This window comes from Gossypium hirsutum, chromosome A01 (assembly GCF_007990345.1).
Source record: "Gossypium hirsutum isolate 1008001.06 chromosome A01, Gossypium_hirsutum_v2.1, whole genome shotgun sequence".
Lineage (NCBI taxonomy): Eukaryota > Viridiplantae > Streptophyta > Magnoliopsida > Malvales > Malvaceae > Gossypium > Gossypium hirsutum.
In genome coordinates, this window is record NC_053424.1 from 10,731,681 (window position 1) to 10,749,853 (window position 18,173).

Consider the following 18,173-nt stretch of genomic DNA (forward strand, 5'->3'; position numbering starts at 1 on the left):
TAGAAAATAATAACAAGATTCATCTTAGGTTTCATTCCCCTTAGGTATTTAGGGGTTTTAGTTCATAACTAAATAAGAAAACATCTCAGAAGAATAAAGAATACAAAATATAAAGAAAACCCAAAACTTCTGAAGGGAAATTGAGGAGCGATCTTCAGTCAACCCAAAACTTCTGAAAGGAAATTGAGGAGAGATCTTCAGTCATGATGATGAAACCGGCTTCTAAGATGGATCAATCGGCTTCCTTGGAGTAATTCATTTCTCCCTATTCTCCGCCTCCCTTTTCTTCTTCCTCTAGGGTGTATTTATAGGCTTTGGAATGCCTTTTTGCCCTCAAAGTTAGCCCTTTCCGAATTAGACTCAACTTGGGCTTGGCAGGGACACGCCCGTGTGATACGCCTGTGTACGATTACTTCAGGCCGTGTTTGAGGCTATCAAATTGACATGGCCGTGTGGTCTACCCGTGCGAATTGTGCTTCGATTCTTCCAAATTGACACAGTCGTGTAGGCTGCTCGTGTGAGGAAGTCCAGGCCGTGTTGAGTTCGTATTTTGGCCCATTTTCTCTGTTTTTGGCCCGTTTCTTGTTCCTTTCGCTCTCCTATGCTCTCCTAAGTATAAAACATGAAATTAAAGCATTAGGAGCATCGAATTCACCAATTCTAATGAGAAATCATCTATAAAATGCATTAAACATGGGGTAAAAATATGTATAATTTACGGTTTATCAATAAACAATATGGGAGAGTTGCCACTGTTGATTTTTATTTCTCTGAGGCTCATCAATTTCATAATGAGAATCATAGATTTTAATCTAGAGACACTTGATGACATTGGATACAACGGCCAAACACCTTTGCATGTTGCTATCAAGAGGAACGATTTTGGTAACCACACCTTTTTTTTATAAGAAACATAATGTTGGGTTTTCGTAAGAGCAGAGGAAGAAATATAGGACACAAGACAAGGCAACAAGATACAAGAAAAAAAATTTACTTGCTCACAAATGTGCAGCAAGGGAGCATATGCCTTTTAGCTCATTTTTGCTCATTCATTCAACCAGAAAATCAATACATTTATAGTCAAATACATCGCCAAATACATCACCAAATACTACCTACTACCACTAAGTAGCCTAGTAACTTGATAAACATTGCTTGTACACATAAACAAGCAACCTAAACTAGTCATTCAACACGTAAACATATCAAGCTATCATTAGCTTATTCATTTTCAACTAGTTTGATTACGATGAAACTAAAGAGAAAACCTTATTGTTACAGCAAGCATACATGCTCAGCATGTTTACAAGTTGCATGCACTTCATCCAAAAATATTGCAGCAGCATGGTTAGCCAATTTTCAACACTTCTCCTTAGACTCCATGCTGCAAATACCAATCATTCATCAAGTTTTTTAAGATTAGCACTTAAAAGATGCTTTGTTTCAAGCTGAACCTACTCAAGCAATACATTTTCAACCTTAGCCTTATTTGCAACCAAATCTAACTCACACAATTAACCATACCAGTCTTTTGTACCAAAGATTTGTTCATCAAATGGAGTATTCTCCTCCTTCACAGCCTTAGTTGACAACACATCTTGCCTTGTTCCCTTGTTCATTACAATATTGTTTCTTCTTGCATATACAGTTTGCAAGTATAGTTTGCTTACCTTCAGTTTGCCATTTTGGCTTGCAATTCGATAGGCTCACAGTTTGTTGAGCTCTTCGACAGGCTCGCACTTTGCTTACTGTCTTTAACAGGCTTGCAACTTTACAACTCGCATTGAGCTTCCACATGTTGCTGAGCTCACACCTTTGACAGATTCGTATCTTTGCATACTATCTTCAATAGGTGTCTTCAACAGGCTTGCAACTATACAGGGCTCTCACCTTTTGATGAGCTCACACCACTTGCTTAACTCATAGCTCGCATTTCTCACTAAGCTCACAGCTTTCACATCTTGCTGAGCTTGCAGCTTGCACATTTTTGCTCAGCTTACAACTTGCACATTGGAAAGCTCACATACTTTCCTTGAAACTCCTCCTTTAGTTTATTCAAGCTTGTTTGGGAATCTCACAGGGTTGAGCTGTTACTATCTTCTCTACAAGTAGTCTTAAATGACATGATTTGATAGCTTCTTTCTTTCTTAACAAGCAGCGAAAGCAAAATCAATGGCCCTCAAAGACTTAGGCTCATGATACCAATTGTTGGGGCTTTGACAGTAGTAAATAAAGAAAATAGAGAACACAGAACAATGAAGCAAGATTCAAGAAATATTTTTACTTGATCACAAATATGCAGTAAGGGAGCTTATGGCTGACAGCTCATTTTGCTCATTCATTCAACTAGAAAATCAATACTTTTATAGTCAAATACATCACCAAATACTACCTACTACCACTAAGTAGCCTAGTAACTTGATAAACATTGCTTGTACACATAAACAAGCCACTTAAACTAGTCATTCAACACATAAACATATCAAGATGTCATTAGCTTGTTCATTTTCAACTAGTTTGATTACAATGAAACTAAAGAGAAAACCATGCTTTTACAGCAAGCGTATGTGCTGCAGCATGTTTACAAGCTGCATGCACTTCATCCAAAAATATCACAGTAGCATGGTTGGCCAATTTTAACACATAGTCACTGACCTAAATTATAATCTCCCTCTCACTCACTTCTGCATTTGTTTTTGTTTTTTTTAAATGAAATCTAGAGGTCATGAGCGTAAACCAGAATTGGTCCAAAATCAAGATGAAAGAAGAGGACTCCCCTTCATTATGCATTATGTTGTTGTTTAACAAAGATTCTATTGTTGCATACATAAAAGATAACAATAAGAAAATACCTCTTTACTTGGCAGTAGAAAAAGGCTCCATCAAGATGGTTGATGAGAGCCAGCACAACCTTCTTGATCTTGCAACTATGAACGGGAATTTAGATGCAGTGAAATATAGTCTAAATTTGGTTGAGATAGAGGATTTGGTGAACCCACCTGATGTGGATGGAAACACTGCTTTGCATCTTGTGGAAACCAACTACCATAGCAACGTGGTTACAATTCTCTCTGAGAAAACAAACTTGAAAGTCAGGGCAGTTAAATTCTTGTTGGCGTTTTATAGGAGCAAAAGAAGAAAACAGGACTTAGAACAAAGGAGAAAGATGCAAGAAATATTTTACTTAGTCACAAACATACAACAAGGAATGAAAAACTTATTTTCATTGATTTTCATTACCATTAACAAAGCAGTACATGCATTTTATAGACAATTTTCTCTACCAAACACAACTACTCAACGTAGTAAGTTGTGAAACATTACTTGTACATTAAACAAGTCAACAAAACACATCATTCACTACCTAAACATATCAAGCTGTCAGCTTATTCTTTGTAGTTAAGTTTAATTACAATGTAACTAAACAAAAAATTTATGCAAACATACGTGCTGCAGCATGTTTACAAGCTGCATACTTTTCAACAAAAAATTCATCACACCACCTGTTGGTGTTATAAACAAAAAGCAGCCTTGAAACACAGTGGCTTGAACAACAAGGCTCGAGACTTGGCAAACAAACAAGTAGAAATTTGATTTGATGAAGAAGAACGAAAAAAAAAATTTTGAGAGAGTATATTGAATGAATGATTCTAATAAATTTCATTAACTTGAACAATGGCATAATGCCAATACAAATACCAGACATTTTGCTAGTCAAAGTAAGGCTTTTATCACCTAAACATTACCTAACTCCACTAATTACATTCAAACTTGAAAGACTAAACTTGCACACTTAGTAAAGCTGATTTACCAGTTCAAATGTCAACAAAAATACATCAAGTACATTAGAAACTTAGTTCTAGCTCAACTAAGTTTCAAAACATCATTTAAAGTAACAAAATAAATTGAAATGGACAACAACATTGAGCTCCAGCTGCTGCATGCATGGCTCGTGTACATGTGTTGTTCCTTGGCTGTTTATGCTGCATTGAGACAAACTTCAGCACTCTTCCTTGGTTTCCATACTGCAAACTCCCATTTTCTCTCTTAGTTTGATAAACCTCGACATACTAAGGGGTTTTGTCAAGATGTCAGTAACTTGATCCTTAGAATTGCAATGAATCAGCTCCACCTCTCGAGCTTGCTCCATCTCCCTAACAAAATGAAACTTGATTTTAAAGTGTTTTGTCCTCCCATTGAAGACTGGATTCTTTGTAATTGCAACAGCGAATTGATTGTTACACATGATCCCTGTTGCTTCCCTTTGGTGCAGATTTAAATCAGCCAAAATCTTTCTCAGCCAAATGGCTTGGTTGACAGCTCCAGCAGCTGCTACATATTCAGCTGCAGTAGTTGACTGAGCAACTACATTTTGCTTCTTCGAACTCCAACAAAAGATAGTTGAGCCAAGAGTGAAAACATACCCTGAGGTACTCTTCATGTCATCCATCGAGCCAGCCCAGTCACGATCAGTATAACCAATCAATTTTAGGCTTTCAGCCGTGCCATACAGTATTCCATAACTCAGGGTCCCTTTGATGTACCTGAGCACCCTTTTTGCTGCTTGAAAATGCTTCTCATTGCTGCAATGCATGAATCTCGAGAGTAAACTCACAGCAAACGTAATATCTGGCCTAATGCCTATCAAATTAAGCAAGAAACCTACCAAGCTTCTTTAAACAGACTCACTAACTTGTTTAAAGTCTCCTTGGCTTGATAGCTTCTCTCCAATCGCAACTAGAGTGCTTGTTGCCTTACAGTTTTGCATAGAGATTTTGGTTAGGATTTTAGAGGCAAAAGCCTTCTGACATAGGAAGATTCCATGTTGATTATGTGACACCTCCATGCCAAGAAAATAGGTCATCCTTCCAAGATCAGACATCTCAAACATATGTTTCATTTTGACTTTGAAATCAGCCAGCATTGCTCGGTCTCCTCCTGTCACCAACAGGTCATCAACATACAGGGATACAATGAGCTGAGTTTGTATTCCTTCCTTCTTAACATACAATGTTGGCTCACTAATGCTCCTTTCAAATCCCAAACTGACCAAGTAGCTATCGATTCTACTATACCAGGCCCTTGGTGCCTGTTTCAAGCTATACAAGGCTTTATTCAATCTGTACACCATATCTTCTTTACCAGCTACTTTGAAACCTTGAGGTCGCTCAACATAGATCTCTTCTTCAAGGAATCAATTTAGAAAAGCTAACTTCACATCGAGCTAGTGAATTTTCCAATAAATTTGTGATGCTAAGGCAACCATCAGCCTGATGGTGTTAGCCTGGACACTGGTGCAAAGGTCTCCAAATAATCCAAACCATACTTCTGGTTGAACCCCTTGACAACTAGCCTTACTTTCAACTTGTTCAAGCTTCCATCAGCATTTTGCTTGGCTCGAAACACCTATTTTACCCCAATGATCTTCCTGTTGGCCGGTCTTTCAATAAGTTCCCAAGTCTAATTCTTCTCAATCATACTGATTTCATCAGTCATTGCTTGTTTCCAGCTTTACTGAGCTTCAGCCTCTTCAAAGCAGCTTGGTTCCACCATGGCAACTTGAGCTCTTTCATAAATCTCAGCCAATGGTCTAGTCCCTCTGATTGGTTCATCATCAATGTCCATTTTAGGACTATTCTGATCAAATTCAGTTTGATCTACTACAAGGTCTTTAAAAACTGCCTCTGGCTCATTCTTCTCCCAATTCCAACATGATTTTTCATCAAACACTACCTCTATGCTAACAAGCACATTGTTTGTTGAAGGATCCAAAATTCTATAGCCCTTCTTGACTGTACTATAGCCTACTAGAACACCAGGTTGAGACTTATTGGCCAACTTGTCCCTTTTCACAGCTGGGACTTGTGCATAGCATATGCAACCAAAGACCCTCAGGTGAGCCAATGATGGTTTGAACCCGAACCAAGCCTCAAATGGAGTTTTGTGAGCCAAACCCTTGGTTGGAAGCTTGTTTTGTATGTACACAGCAGTCTTAACTGCCTCAACCCACAAGGTTTTTGGTAAATCCTTCTCAAACATCAAGCACCTAGCCATATCCATTAAGCTTCTATTTTTTCTTTCACTAATACCATTCTGTTGAGGTGTATAGGTGTTGGTGAGTTGGTGTTTGATGTCTGCTTCATTACAAAAGGCTTGAAACTGAGTTGAGGTGTACTCAGTTCCATTATCAAACCTTATGGTCTTGAGCTTGCAGCCTATCTCATCTCTGCAACAGCCTTGAACTTCCAAAAAACTGAGGCCACCTCTGATTTGTACTTCAAGAAAAAAATCCAATAAAATCTCGAGTGATCATCAATAAGCAGAATGAAGTACCTACTGCCATTCAATGACTAAGTCTTCATTGGACCGCACACATCAGTGTGCATAAACTGTAGCCTTTCTGTGGCTCTCCAGGACTTGTTTGAAGGAAATGGCAACCTCGCCTGCTTTCCTAGGTGACATACCTCACAAACCTCTTCTTTTTTAACCGAGTTGGTGAAGCTTTCAACCAAATCCTCTTTAACCATCTAAGCCATCGATCTGAAGTTGACATGGTCAAGTCTTTGATGCCATAGCTTGGATTCATTTGAAGAAATAGTGTAGGCACTATTTAGGCCTTTGTTCCAGTCCACAATAAAGCTTTTATCTGACATGGCTACTGTCATGAGCTTGGATCCACTTGGATCACTAATTTGGCACTCTTTGTCTTTGAACAGAACAGTATAGCCCTTCTCAAGCAACTGAGCTATGTTAAGCAGGTTTCTATCAATCTCAGGCACCAATAACACATTTGAAACTAGATTTTTTTCTGTAGGAGTGCTTATCAGCACATCTTCCTTGCCTTCTGCCTTGATGAAGTGACCATTCCCTGCCTTCACCTTAGTTTCGAATCTTCTGTCTATTGACTTGGATATGGCAGCATCAGGTGTCATATGATTGGTGAAACCACTGTCTATGAGCCATCCCTTTGTGGCCTTCTCCTTAGCAGCTGAGCATAAAACTACAAAAACTTGCTCCTCATGGTCACTGCCCTCTTCAGCTATTTGAGCCTTAGCCTTTGGCTGTTATGGTTGATTCTGCTTTGGTTTGCCTTTATTTTTGCAAACCTTTTCAACATGGCCTAACTTTTTACAGTATTGGCACTGCACATCTAGTCTAAACCAGAAACTAGCCTCTGGATGACTAGGCCTTTTACAATGCCTGCAGAGTTGATCCCTTCTTATTGGAGCATTTGACTTAGACTTGTCTCTCCAAGTCTTTTTGCCTTTGTAGGAAGAGCTGCTCAAGGTAGGTTTGGTTTTGGCTTGGAAAGCACCTTCTTGGTGCTCCTCCAGTCAGCTAGCTCTCTTTTGCTCTTGCGCATAAAGAGCATTGATCAGCTCTATCAAGGAGATGCTGGTCAGGTCCCTTGAGTCTTCGAGGGAAGATATTTTTGCTTCATACCTATCTGGTAAGGTTGAGATCACTTTCTCCACTATCCTTGCTTTACTAAATTGCTCTCCAATGAGCCTTATGCTGTTTACCATAGCCATAATTCTATCTGAATACTGCTTGACAGTTTATTCCTCCTTTATCTTCAAATTCTTGAAATCCCTTCTCAAATTCAGTAGCTGTTGTTGCCTTGTCCTCTCTGTCCCTTGAAACTCCTCTTTCAATCTGTCCTAAGCCTACTTTGGTGTCTCACAAGCCATAAACCTGGTGAAGATGACATTTGATACACAGTTTTAAATATAGGACATGGCTTTGTGCCTCTTTGTCCTTTCATCAGCATGCTGCCTTATCTGAGCCACTGTTGGATTGGCTCATAATAGTGCTGGTTCAGCATCCAAGTTTACAACCTTTCACAGATCAAATGCCTGCAAGTAGGTCTTCATCTTGACCTCCCATATGTGATAGCCTTCTCCATTAAAGACTGGTGGTGCAGCTAGTGAAAAGCCTGATAAAGCCATCGATTTTGTAGTTAGAAAGAAACAGGTCCACTGAGATTATAGCTCTAGATACCAATTGTTGGTGTTATGAACAAAGAGTAGCCTTGAAACAAGTGGCTTGAACAACAAGGCTTGAGACTTGGCAAACAAACAAGCAGAAATTTGATTTGATGAAGAAGCATGAAAAACAAAGATTTGAGAGAGTATATTGAATGAATAATTCTAATGAATTTCATTAACTTGAACAATGGCATAATGCCAATACAAATACTAGACATTTTGCTGGTCATAGTAAGGCTTTCATCACCTAAACATTACCTAACTCCACTAATTACATTAAAACTTGAAAGACTAAACTTGCACACTTAGTAAAGCTGAAATACATCAAGTACATTATCAACTTAGTTCTAGCTCAACTAAGTTTCAAAACATCATTTAAAGTAACAAAATAAACTGAAATGGACAACAACATTGAGCTTCAGCTGCTGCATGCATGGCTCGTGTGCATGTGCTTCTCCTTGGCTGCTTATGCTGCATGGAGACCAACTTCAACACCACCATGGTTGGACTTGGCCATTTTTCAATAATTCTCCACTCATTATTGAGGAATGGAGCTACAAAATGTACTACATTACTTTTTACACTGATCTTGCAGTTGAAATGTCACTTTTCTTGATTGATTATATGCAAATTTTTTATGTTATTCCTTGAAGCACTTAACCTTAAAAGCATTAAACGGCGCCTATAAGTTCATGAATCCTGAAGATGTCCATGAAAATCCCCAGTTAAATGATATGAAAGTGAAGATCCCAGCCAAATTTGGCTGAAAAGGTCGGCGAATGGCTGACATGATTGTAATAATGTTTACCCTTTTAGCTATATTCAGGTTTACAGCGGTTTTCACCATTCCGGAAGGGTTTAAAATGATGAACCAAACGCGAGCATGGCGGTTTTGATTAGTAAAACAACATTCAAGGCATTTGTTATCTCTGATAGTATGGCCATGACTTCATCCATTACAGCTGTAGTTATTGTGTTCTGGTCATCATCACGTCGAGACGTTGAGTCCTTCATGGATACCCTTCCATTTGCCATTGGTTTCACCTGGATCTCACTCATAGCAATGGCGATAGCATTCGTGAGTGGATTATTCATGGTGTTACAGAAAACACTATGGTTGGCCACATTGGTTTGTGTCATCAGGTGCGTTGCTCCTATCTTTCTTTACATATTTGCTCCAATATTCCTTTTAGTGCTTGAAAGGGTTAAAAAGTCTGGAACCTCACATAGCCAAAGACAATCCATTTTTGCTTAATGTTCGTTTGATGAGGATATTTGTTCAACTGCAAGGCCATTCTGTGTGTGTCGGAGGTTATGTTATTGTTGTCGTCGAGAACACCAACGCTCTACTGCATCTTCTTGCTTGGACTTTTAGTCTGTGTGATTCACCTAGTCTATAGATTCCATGTACAAGGGTTGGGTTGATTTTGGGTGCATGACTTGAATTAATATGCATCCCATTAAGTTTAGAATTTTTTTTATTTGAGTTGTTGAGATTAGCCCATAAAAAATTTGGATCAAAGAGTTATTTGGAATTTCTTATTGATCATTGTATGTTAATGTTAAAACTTTTAATAATTAATAGGATTATATATGTCAGGAAGTATCTAATTTTTTTTTAAATAACAAAATTTAATTTTTATAAATTAACTTTGAGATATGAATACTTGAATATTTTTTATTTAAAAATTTGATCCTTCCATCCAATATTAACGTGGCAATTATTAAAAAGATTAAAATAAATATTTTAGTTAGCAATATTTATAATTTTTATTAATTTAGCCCCTATCCTTTAAAAATACGTAAAAGTCAGAAAAAAAATAGAAAACTTCAAACAAAATTCAATTTTTGAACAAATCCAACTAAAAATAAACAAATTAAATTATTTGCTTTATTCCATCTTGTAATTGTAATATTATTTATATGCAAGATTAATGAATTAATTCATCATGAATGAATTTGATGCATTCGTGTAATGCAGTTGATGAGCATAATTTATATATAATTAAAGAAGATAATGAAATGGCTACACAAGTTCATTTGATGTCTTATTATTTTGAATAGTTAATGAGTCTAATTACAATAATTAAGGCAATGGTCACAATCGAAAACCGATTTTGCAGAGAAGATAAGATAAAAATTAAATCATTGATTCCCTGTTTTCCATGCTTCCGAAGTAAGGTTTTTCATTGCTTCAATTTGTTGCTAAAACCTTTAATATTTGAGCATCCATATCAATGGCATTAATCAAGGATTTCGTTTGTGTGCAATGCCCTTAATCAAGGGCATGGTTTACAGATTTAACTCTCAGACCTAATCATCCATTCCTCTAGGTTCTTCATGCTTTTACTAACTATTTCATGGGGGTTGTATTCCAAGTTTTATTCTTCTTCTGTACCTTCTGCTTCTTCATCTTGCTCGAGGTAGACTGAACGTAAGTCATTTGACATGCCTTGATAATGCATCGAACATGCGGATCCTCTGTTGGAATTTTAGTCAGCAAAGTCTTTGCAGACTTGGGATCCCCTGAAGCCAAAAGGGCTTGATACATCCTGCCAGAAAACCCAACAATTCAATCTATCAAACACAGACAACAGGTTTATGAAATAGTTCGACCTTCAGAAGATGGTGAATGAAGAACACAGACATCAAAATCAAAGCAACAAAGGCAGAAAAGAAGACCAACGGAGGATTGCTAACCTCAGGAATGTTAAAACGTTGCAATGAAGGCCAGCTGCCTGGTATTCTCTCCAAATTAGAAGAGAGCTCTGTAAATCTTTAGCGTTTACGCAAGAAGCAAGGAGAAAATCAAGACTTTTACGAGAAGGAGTAAGGCCTAATTCGTCCTTCATGGCTTGAAGCAAAGCCAGGCCAATCTGTAAATCGTTTGGCTGCCTCTCTGCAATTACACTGAATACCTACTCAATCAGGAGATGAAAGCATGTAAGTTGAAGGCAAATGCAATCAATTGCTAATAATGAAAAAAAGAACTTAGTATAGCAAACTATAACAGCATTAGAGATAAACACATTGGATAACACATTAATAAGAGGTACAGAAAAGCAAAAGGCACAAAATATTTGCCAACCATTATCTGTAAAATTCATAAATACATTTGGAGATAGAAAGTTATGTTCTTTTTTTCATTTTTTCTAACCTCATAATCACCAAGTGCTACTACCAAGAGTTCAAGCTTGTGTTTCAGGTTTCAACCATACTAAGATGGCATTACTTAAGTACATGCAAAATGAAGAAAGGAAATTGCGAACAAACCTCGTCGAAAACAGCATCCAAAGCCAAATCATCCTTATGAAACTCAACCTTAAGCTGCTTGAGCAATTCAAGAGCCAATCTAAGATAAAACAAGGAATTAACAAAGATAACTAAACATAAATCCACCAATAAAGCAAAAAGAAGAAAGATACAAGATAACAATATCAAGAGTTTGAACGATGAGAAGGCTGCTAAAGTAATTAAATGCCCCAGAAAATGAAGAATATTGTGTTATCTAACCTTAAGTGCTTATTTGTAACACAATGTACAACTGCTCTGCAACATCCATCAAACCAATAGTCTGGATCATGTAATTCCTCCAATAGTTGAACTAATATATTCACATCTCCCTCAGAAGTAAAATGCTCCTAAGCGATGGTTAAGATGATAAATAACATTATTGCAGTTATAGGAAAAAGAAAAAAAAAGGCTGTCGTAAACTTACAATGAGAGAGATAACAGGTTTAGGCTCCAAAGTGCCCCCATTTTGCTTGATTTCCTTGTAAATATTTAATGCATCAGGCATCATCCCACTACAAGCAAGGGCTGATGCAAGTGCACCTTTGATCTCGTTCAGGCTATTAAAAGGTATCCCTTTGTCTAAGACTACCTAAAATATAAAATAGTACCATTTAAGACCATCAGGACATCAAAATGGGTCTAATGCATAAATGGTACTTGAATTATGTTCCATAAAATCTCGTACTTGAGCAGAAGATTTATTCATGCACGTAAGCTACATTCTTTTAGCTCAATGTGCTTATTTAAAAGATGTGACTTCTCTAGCTAAATGCTTATATACCTGTTTTGCCTTCTCAATTTGCCCACAAGCTGTATATGCATTTATAAGTGCCATAAAAATATGCTTTGTGACTTGAATTCCAGCAGCCATCATTGCTTTGTAGTACTACAAACAATCACCAAATTACTTCATCACTTTAAGTGAAACTCACAAGAAAAGATATCTTTTAAGAATTTCATCAATGCCAAACCATCAGTTGCATTAAGAGAAAAACAGCAGACTTTCAGAGAAAAGCATAAATGAATTTACTTAACTTTGAACAAACCACAAGAAACCTACCTTTGTAATATCCTCTTCACAATTGCAGTTGGCTATTAGATAGCTATAAGTATGAGAATCTGGTTTTACATCTTCACTTTCCATTTGCTTGAGTACCATCATGGCACCACTAATGTTGCTCTGAAAAATATTAGACAAAATAGAAAGAGAGACAGGTAAGATTAGAGATCGGAATCAGATGAAAGGTTAAGATAGGATATGAATTCATGACATTTCTGTAGTCAAGTAAGTCTTGCTTTTACTTGCAGTTGTGAAGAAACATCTCACAGATTAGGACCATGTCACATCCTTAAAATGTTCATCTCTTAAATAAAGAGAGAAGTATATATTTAAGCATATTTGTCATACATACCCTCTTTTCTCACTATCTAGGACATACTGCAGTAAAAAGAGTGCCATACTCACGCATAGGCCAAAATGCAGAAGCTAGGACTGTGTGGTAAAGAATACAAGTTTCCCAAACTAGAAAATAAAGGGAAAAATAAGAACTAAAATAGTGGGACCTTTCAAGGTGCAGAGAAGGTTACCTCTCGAAAGTATCCTGCAAGTATAGTATTATAGATAGTAGATGTGGGTCGGATATTTAATTTCTTCAAGTCATCAAGCATTGCATATGCTCCGTTGAACTACATTTAGCAAAAAAGAATATACAAAACAACTTAATTAAGCTTTCAAACATTGGAAAACATTGGTTTGGAACAAGTCGTTGTAGAAATAAACAAAATAAAACAATCAACAAGAAGCACATTTTGCTGACAAACAGAACCAAAAGAGAAATTGAATTGCATCTTACATCTTTCATTTTCACGGACAAATTTATCATACTCCTGAAAGTCTCCCTGGTGGGCTTCACATTATGGCAGCCAATCAAAGAATAAATTCGCCGAACCTTATAATGAATTAAAACAAAAAAAAGGGCAAAATAAGTCAAGTTCATGATGCTAGTTAATAATCAAATAACAGGATAATTCAAATGGTGCATGAATTAATGACACCCATGAGCAACATTTCAGAATGACTCAAAGCCTCTTATCTTAAACAATATCAAATTTGACAAATGAAGTAACTAAGATCCATTTTACCAAGTAACACTTGCCCAGATGAACCAATGAAACCAAAATGAGATGTATATTGGAGTCAAAGATATTTAAATATGTACAGTATATGACACTAAAAGAACATCATAAGCACAACAGAGTTTGACATATCATACCAAATTATACTCATAATTTTCTTCACTAGCATGCAATATGCTATGTAGCATCTCTATAGACAAGCTCAAACCCTCTTCACACATCTGGTCAACTATGTCAAGAGCAAAATGTACCTGCATTGCAATAAAAGAAAAGTTGATTATGAGAAGTTCACAAAATAAATGCTTTTAATTTGTTTTCTAGGCCAAATGCTAGGTTACAAATCCCATAGCCCGTTCTTCAAGCTCCCCAATATTTGGTTATGGCCATACAAAACCCAAGTATAAATCCCATAAGATTTTACCATCAAAAGTGTTTGCAAGGCAATAGCCCTAGAACAATTTAAATGATGCATGGTTCTAAAAGTTCTAAAATTTGGACTTTTTGCTCCTTTTGCTTGAAATAAATCTTGTCATACCTTGTGTAAATCACAGCAATAGGTAATAAGCTTCTCATATGATGCGGATGAAGGTGTTATCTCGAATTTCATGTGCAAGCTTTTGAATTTCAAAAACAAATCCTCAACCTACAATAGGCAACAAGTATAAAGAGACATAAAAGGAATAGGAAGCTATAAGACTAGAAAATGACTTAATTGCCTACAAGAACCTTTTTAACTCCCAAATTTTTAATTTTCAATTAAAAGAACCTACAGGCAAGTGGCAAGAAACATTCACAAGCAAGATTGCTTACAAGCAGGATATATGTCAATAGTTTTAAACATCACCAAGAAACTGGGCATATTACCTCAGAAATATCAAAATTATCGATTAAAGGTAAGGGCTTAAAAGACATTGCTTCCAAAAATGAACCCTATAATACTAAAAAGAAGCACAGCTGAAGATCTATCTTTAGTTTTAACCAATTTATCTATCTCAAGGTCGTTCCTACAAATTTGCTGTCGAGTTAGTTTCATAAAATTGGATTCCCTACTTCGTATGACAAAATCAGGCCAAATTATATTGTCATCAACTAGGCCACAAACTGGTGTGCAACGAAAGACATCATTAACACTGTTGTAATACTGCTAATAGAGTTTAAGGTGTCATAACAATATTGCAAAATCAAATTTTCTATTTTAACAAACAAGCAAAACTGCATGGGTTTCATAGAATCATGGTACGAAGGAAATTACCAGCAGCTTTCATGAGAAGTTCCTCACCGCTAAATTAGGAATGGCACTGACATAACTAAAGATGACCCTTGAGATATCAGCCATTTTGTAATCTGCATTACCAAATTTACCATATTAAAAAATGCATACAAGAGAAGATGCATAGTTTTTCCAAATTTTTAATCTTCCATCAGAACCTAGAGTGTTTTAAAACAGCTAAATATCAGGAGTTACAGGATCAGAACCCTCCATCTTAGAGACAGGCAGGGATTCCACGTACTTAAAACATGATAGTAGAAACAGAACTTATGCATGCATCAAGCTCTCACCATGAAATTAATTCCCTAGGAAACTGCTAAATTATTAAAAAAATAAATCAAATTTATGAAAGTGAATCATTAGAAATTTATGGTTTCAAAGATACCAACCAACAAAAGGGTGTTTTTGCAAAGAAAACTAGATCAGTTACAAGTTTTCACCAATTACTTAAAAGGATAAGAGTTAGAAGCCTACCCATTAGATGAAAAAAAAGTAGAACAATTAACATACCATTGTTTTTTAACGTCCAAAGGAATTTCTCAGCAAATGAATCAAATGATAGCCTCCCCAATGATTCAAATATATTTGCAGCTACGTTCACAGATGAAATTCTTGTTATATCAATAACCTCTAAAAGTTGCATGATGTCCTTCCTTCCACTTTCACAAAGTGCTAACAAATAATTTTCTGTAAGATGGGAAAAAATGTTGCAAACTCAGTAATGGTAAAATTTTGGCCCCCTTGATTGCATAAGATGAAAAACGTACCAGAAAAAAGGAGGAAAAGAAAAAGCTTGATTGGCAAATAAAGTGGATATATTCAAATTAAAATCATTAGATAATAACTAAAAAAAATGATACAGACATCTGAACCTAGCTCCATACCTTTTAATTTAAAATCATCTTCCTCATCGGCAGCTACAATACAATTACAAAGTTCTTGGATCTTTTCTTCATTATTGACTCCTATCCACAACAGCATCTCATAGTAACCTAACCTAGTAACAGAACTCGGATTCCCTTCTTTGATAGGTCCACAGAAAAAAAAGAACTCTTCTACCATACCCATGTCAATAAAATACATAAGGAATGGACCGTATGTGCCCTCCTCTACCTGAAATCCCCGTTCCCTCATTTTCTTAAAAGTCTTAAAAGCCTCAGACATATGTTCTAAAGCATCATCTTCATCATTGCTGGTCCTAGCCTTCTCCAGGCAAACTGCTATTAGAGCATTGTACTCTTTCAAACCAGTATCTCTTCCCATTTTATCAAAAAACTCTATAGTAGCTTTTGTGCCCAATTTATCTCCACACATCTTTATTAACCGATTAAATCGACCAGACTGGGTTTTCTTGAACACCCATTTCTGCTTCCTTTCACGTGAAAGTTCTTTCCTCCTAAAGGATATGTTATAGTTAGACGCATTTGAAAGCCAGGGTATGTTTAATACTCTCCCTAAAGAACTCCCATTATCCATCATTTTTTCGATATCCTTTGAACTTTCTGCAGGACCAGCTGCACGCAGAATATAATACATGATTTAATCCACAATGAATGAACTAAAACTGCTTTTCCTTTTCCCAAAATAAAATATAGAAAGAAAAAAAAAACTTTTAAATTTAGCTATTTAGAAAGATAACTGAAAACTTCAGGTTCCTAACCATGTACTTGCTAATTAAAGAGCATATTCTACTTGAAACAATTATCTACATGCAAGTGCAATTTTAAATTAAATGATAATAGCAACTTACTCAAAATCCGTGCAAGTTATTTATGCATACATGCATATATGAATACATGTATGTATATGCATATTGCATTCACATAGAGAAAAACATTCTTCTTGATTGCTATCCATTTGCAAGTACAATCTCTTATTAAGTAAATAACTTTTCTCAAGACTAAATCAAGTAAATAAGTTTCCAAATGTGTAACATCAGACCAGGAATATAAAAACACATTCAAATTTCACCTTTTTTTATCCTTATGTTTCTCAAAATAAGCTGAAGGAACATAACTGGCATGCTATGAATCTATGACTAATGAATACTTACTACATAATATAGAATGTAGCTCATCTGTGAACCCCCCGATTGAATTCTCTGCATTAACCACGGTAAAATCAAGACTTCAGATTTTACACTTAAAAATGACACATTTCACTCAATTCTCCGCCAGACCACAACTAAACCGACACAGAACAAAACCAGAAATATATATTTCAATTAAAACAACAGAGTTCAACGAATTCTTAAATACCGGAATCCAATAAAAAAAACTACGATTTTCACTTAAAGACGAAAATTTTCATTAAATTCTTCAGTACCAGGAACTAAAACAATACAAAAAACAAAACCCAGAGTCCAGAAAACCAAAGGAAAAAGAAAACGTTAAACATTAAAAAACAAACCAGAAGTTGAAGCAGGTTGTAGCAACCAGCTCTGAAGGCTACCATCATTGGCGGGATTCTTGGTAGGTTGAAGTGAACGTATTCTGAATGAACCGGATGATGTGGATGGGGATGAGGATACGGCTGATGAGGTGTCAAGCGACAAGACGAACTGTTTTAGGGGTTTGTCACCGGAGGGTAAAGAGGAGGACTCTTTAGTGGCCTTTTTAACGGCGGTTTTAAATAAGGAGCTAAGGGTTTTGGCTTTAGAAGCGGTCATTTGATACAGAGGTTTTGGAGCTCACATGAAGGCTGAAGGCTGGAGGCTGAAGGCTGAAGGTGAAAGGGTTTGGGCTTTTGGGAGCATCTTAAAATTTGAGTTATAATAAGTATATAAATAGAATTAGAATATATGTAATATGTCAAGAGATAGGATTAAATTACTTAGGAGGTGTTGCATTATAAGGAGGAGATCAAATTAGTACCTTTATTATAAAATAGATCAATTTAATCTTTATACTATTAAAAATAATCTAATAAGTCTAAATTATAACAAAGTTAATATTTGTTGTATAAAAATATTTGGAAAATTATTTTTTTTCAATTACTTCTCAATTTTAAATAAAAGATTTTATTTATAAAAGCATAAAAATTTTTAAAATATTAACTATGTTAAACAATAAATAATTTTTTAAATAGTAAATGTTAACTCTATTCCTATTTAAAATTATTTGATTGTTTTTAATAATACGAAGGCTATTTTAATCTATTTAATAATAAAAAGATTAATTTAATCGGGTCAATTCTACCAAAATAACCCACAATCCAAATGTTTTGCCTCTAATGCAGGCCATACAAATGAGAGCTAGAGCTTTCAAAAGGCTTCAAGGTCTATCCAGTGCAATCATCTTTGTTAATAGATTCGAAGCGAGAATAAAGAACCTATAAATAATAAGCATTGTGGATCCGTAATGAAAATAAAGAACCTAAAAACAACAAACCCTGTATTTAGCTATGGCGAATAATACCCTAACCGAAAATTGTCGTAAATTACCAATCCAACTTTGGTCGATTCTAGTATGCAATATGCTTCAACT

At 35.9% G+C, this 18,173-nt stretch overlaps 1 protein-coding gene across 3 annotated transcripts; it reads right to left on the bottom strand.

Annotated features, from left to right (window-relative positions):
• Window positions 1–10,157: 10,157 nt before the first annotated feature.
• On the bottom strand, window positions 10,158–17,452 carry LOC107916525 (pentatricopeptide repeat-containing protein At4g04790, mitochondrial). Of its 3 annotated transcripts, none has more exons than XM_016845791.2 (16): window positions 17,098–17,451; window positions 16,742–16,789; window positions 15,573–16,202; window positions 15,199–15,375; window positions 14,698–14,762; window positions 13,954–14,061; window positions 13,556–13,669; window positions 13,136–13,231; window positions 12,870–12,968; window positions 12,343–12,462; window positions 12,064–12,168; window positions 11,707–11,871; window positions 11,502–11,629; window positions 11,262–11,340; window positions 10,689–10,906; window positions 10,158–10,540 (listed from the first exon to the last, which is right to left on the bottom strand). In XM_016845791.2, exons 1-16 carry the CDS (start codon window positions 17,354–17,356, stop codon window positions 10,342–10,344), a joined length of 2,610 nt encoding a protein of 869 aa, XP_016701280.1. In that variant the 5' UTR covers window positions 17,357–17,451; the 3' UTR covers window positions 10,158–10,341. The 3 variants fall into 3 exon arrangements, 2 of the variants coding, with proteins under 2 accessions (XP_016701280.1, XP_040931996.1); XR_005900227.1 differs by having other exon boundaries at window positions 10,302–10,540; window positions 10,689–10,898; window positions 17,098–17,452; XM_041076062.1 differs by lacking the exon at window positions 15,573–16,202.
• Between the last annotated feature and the right edge of the window lie 721 nt (window positions 17,453–18,173).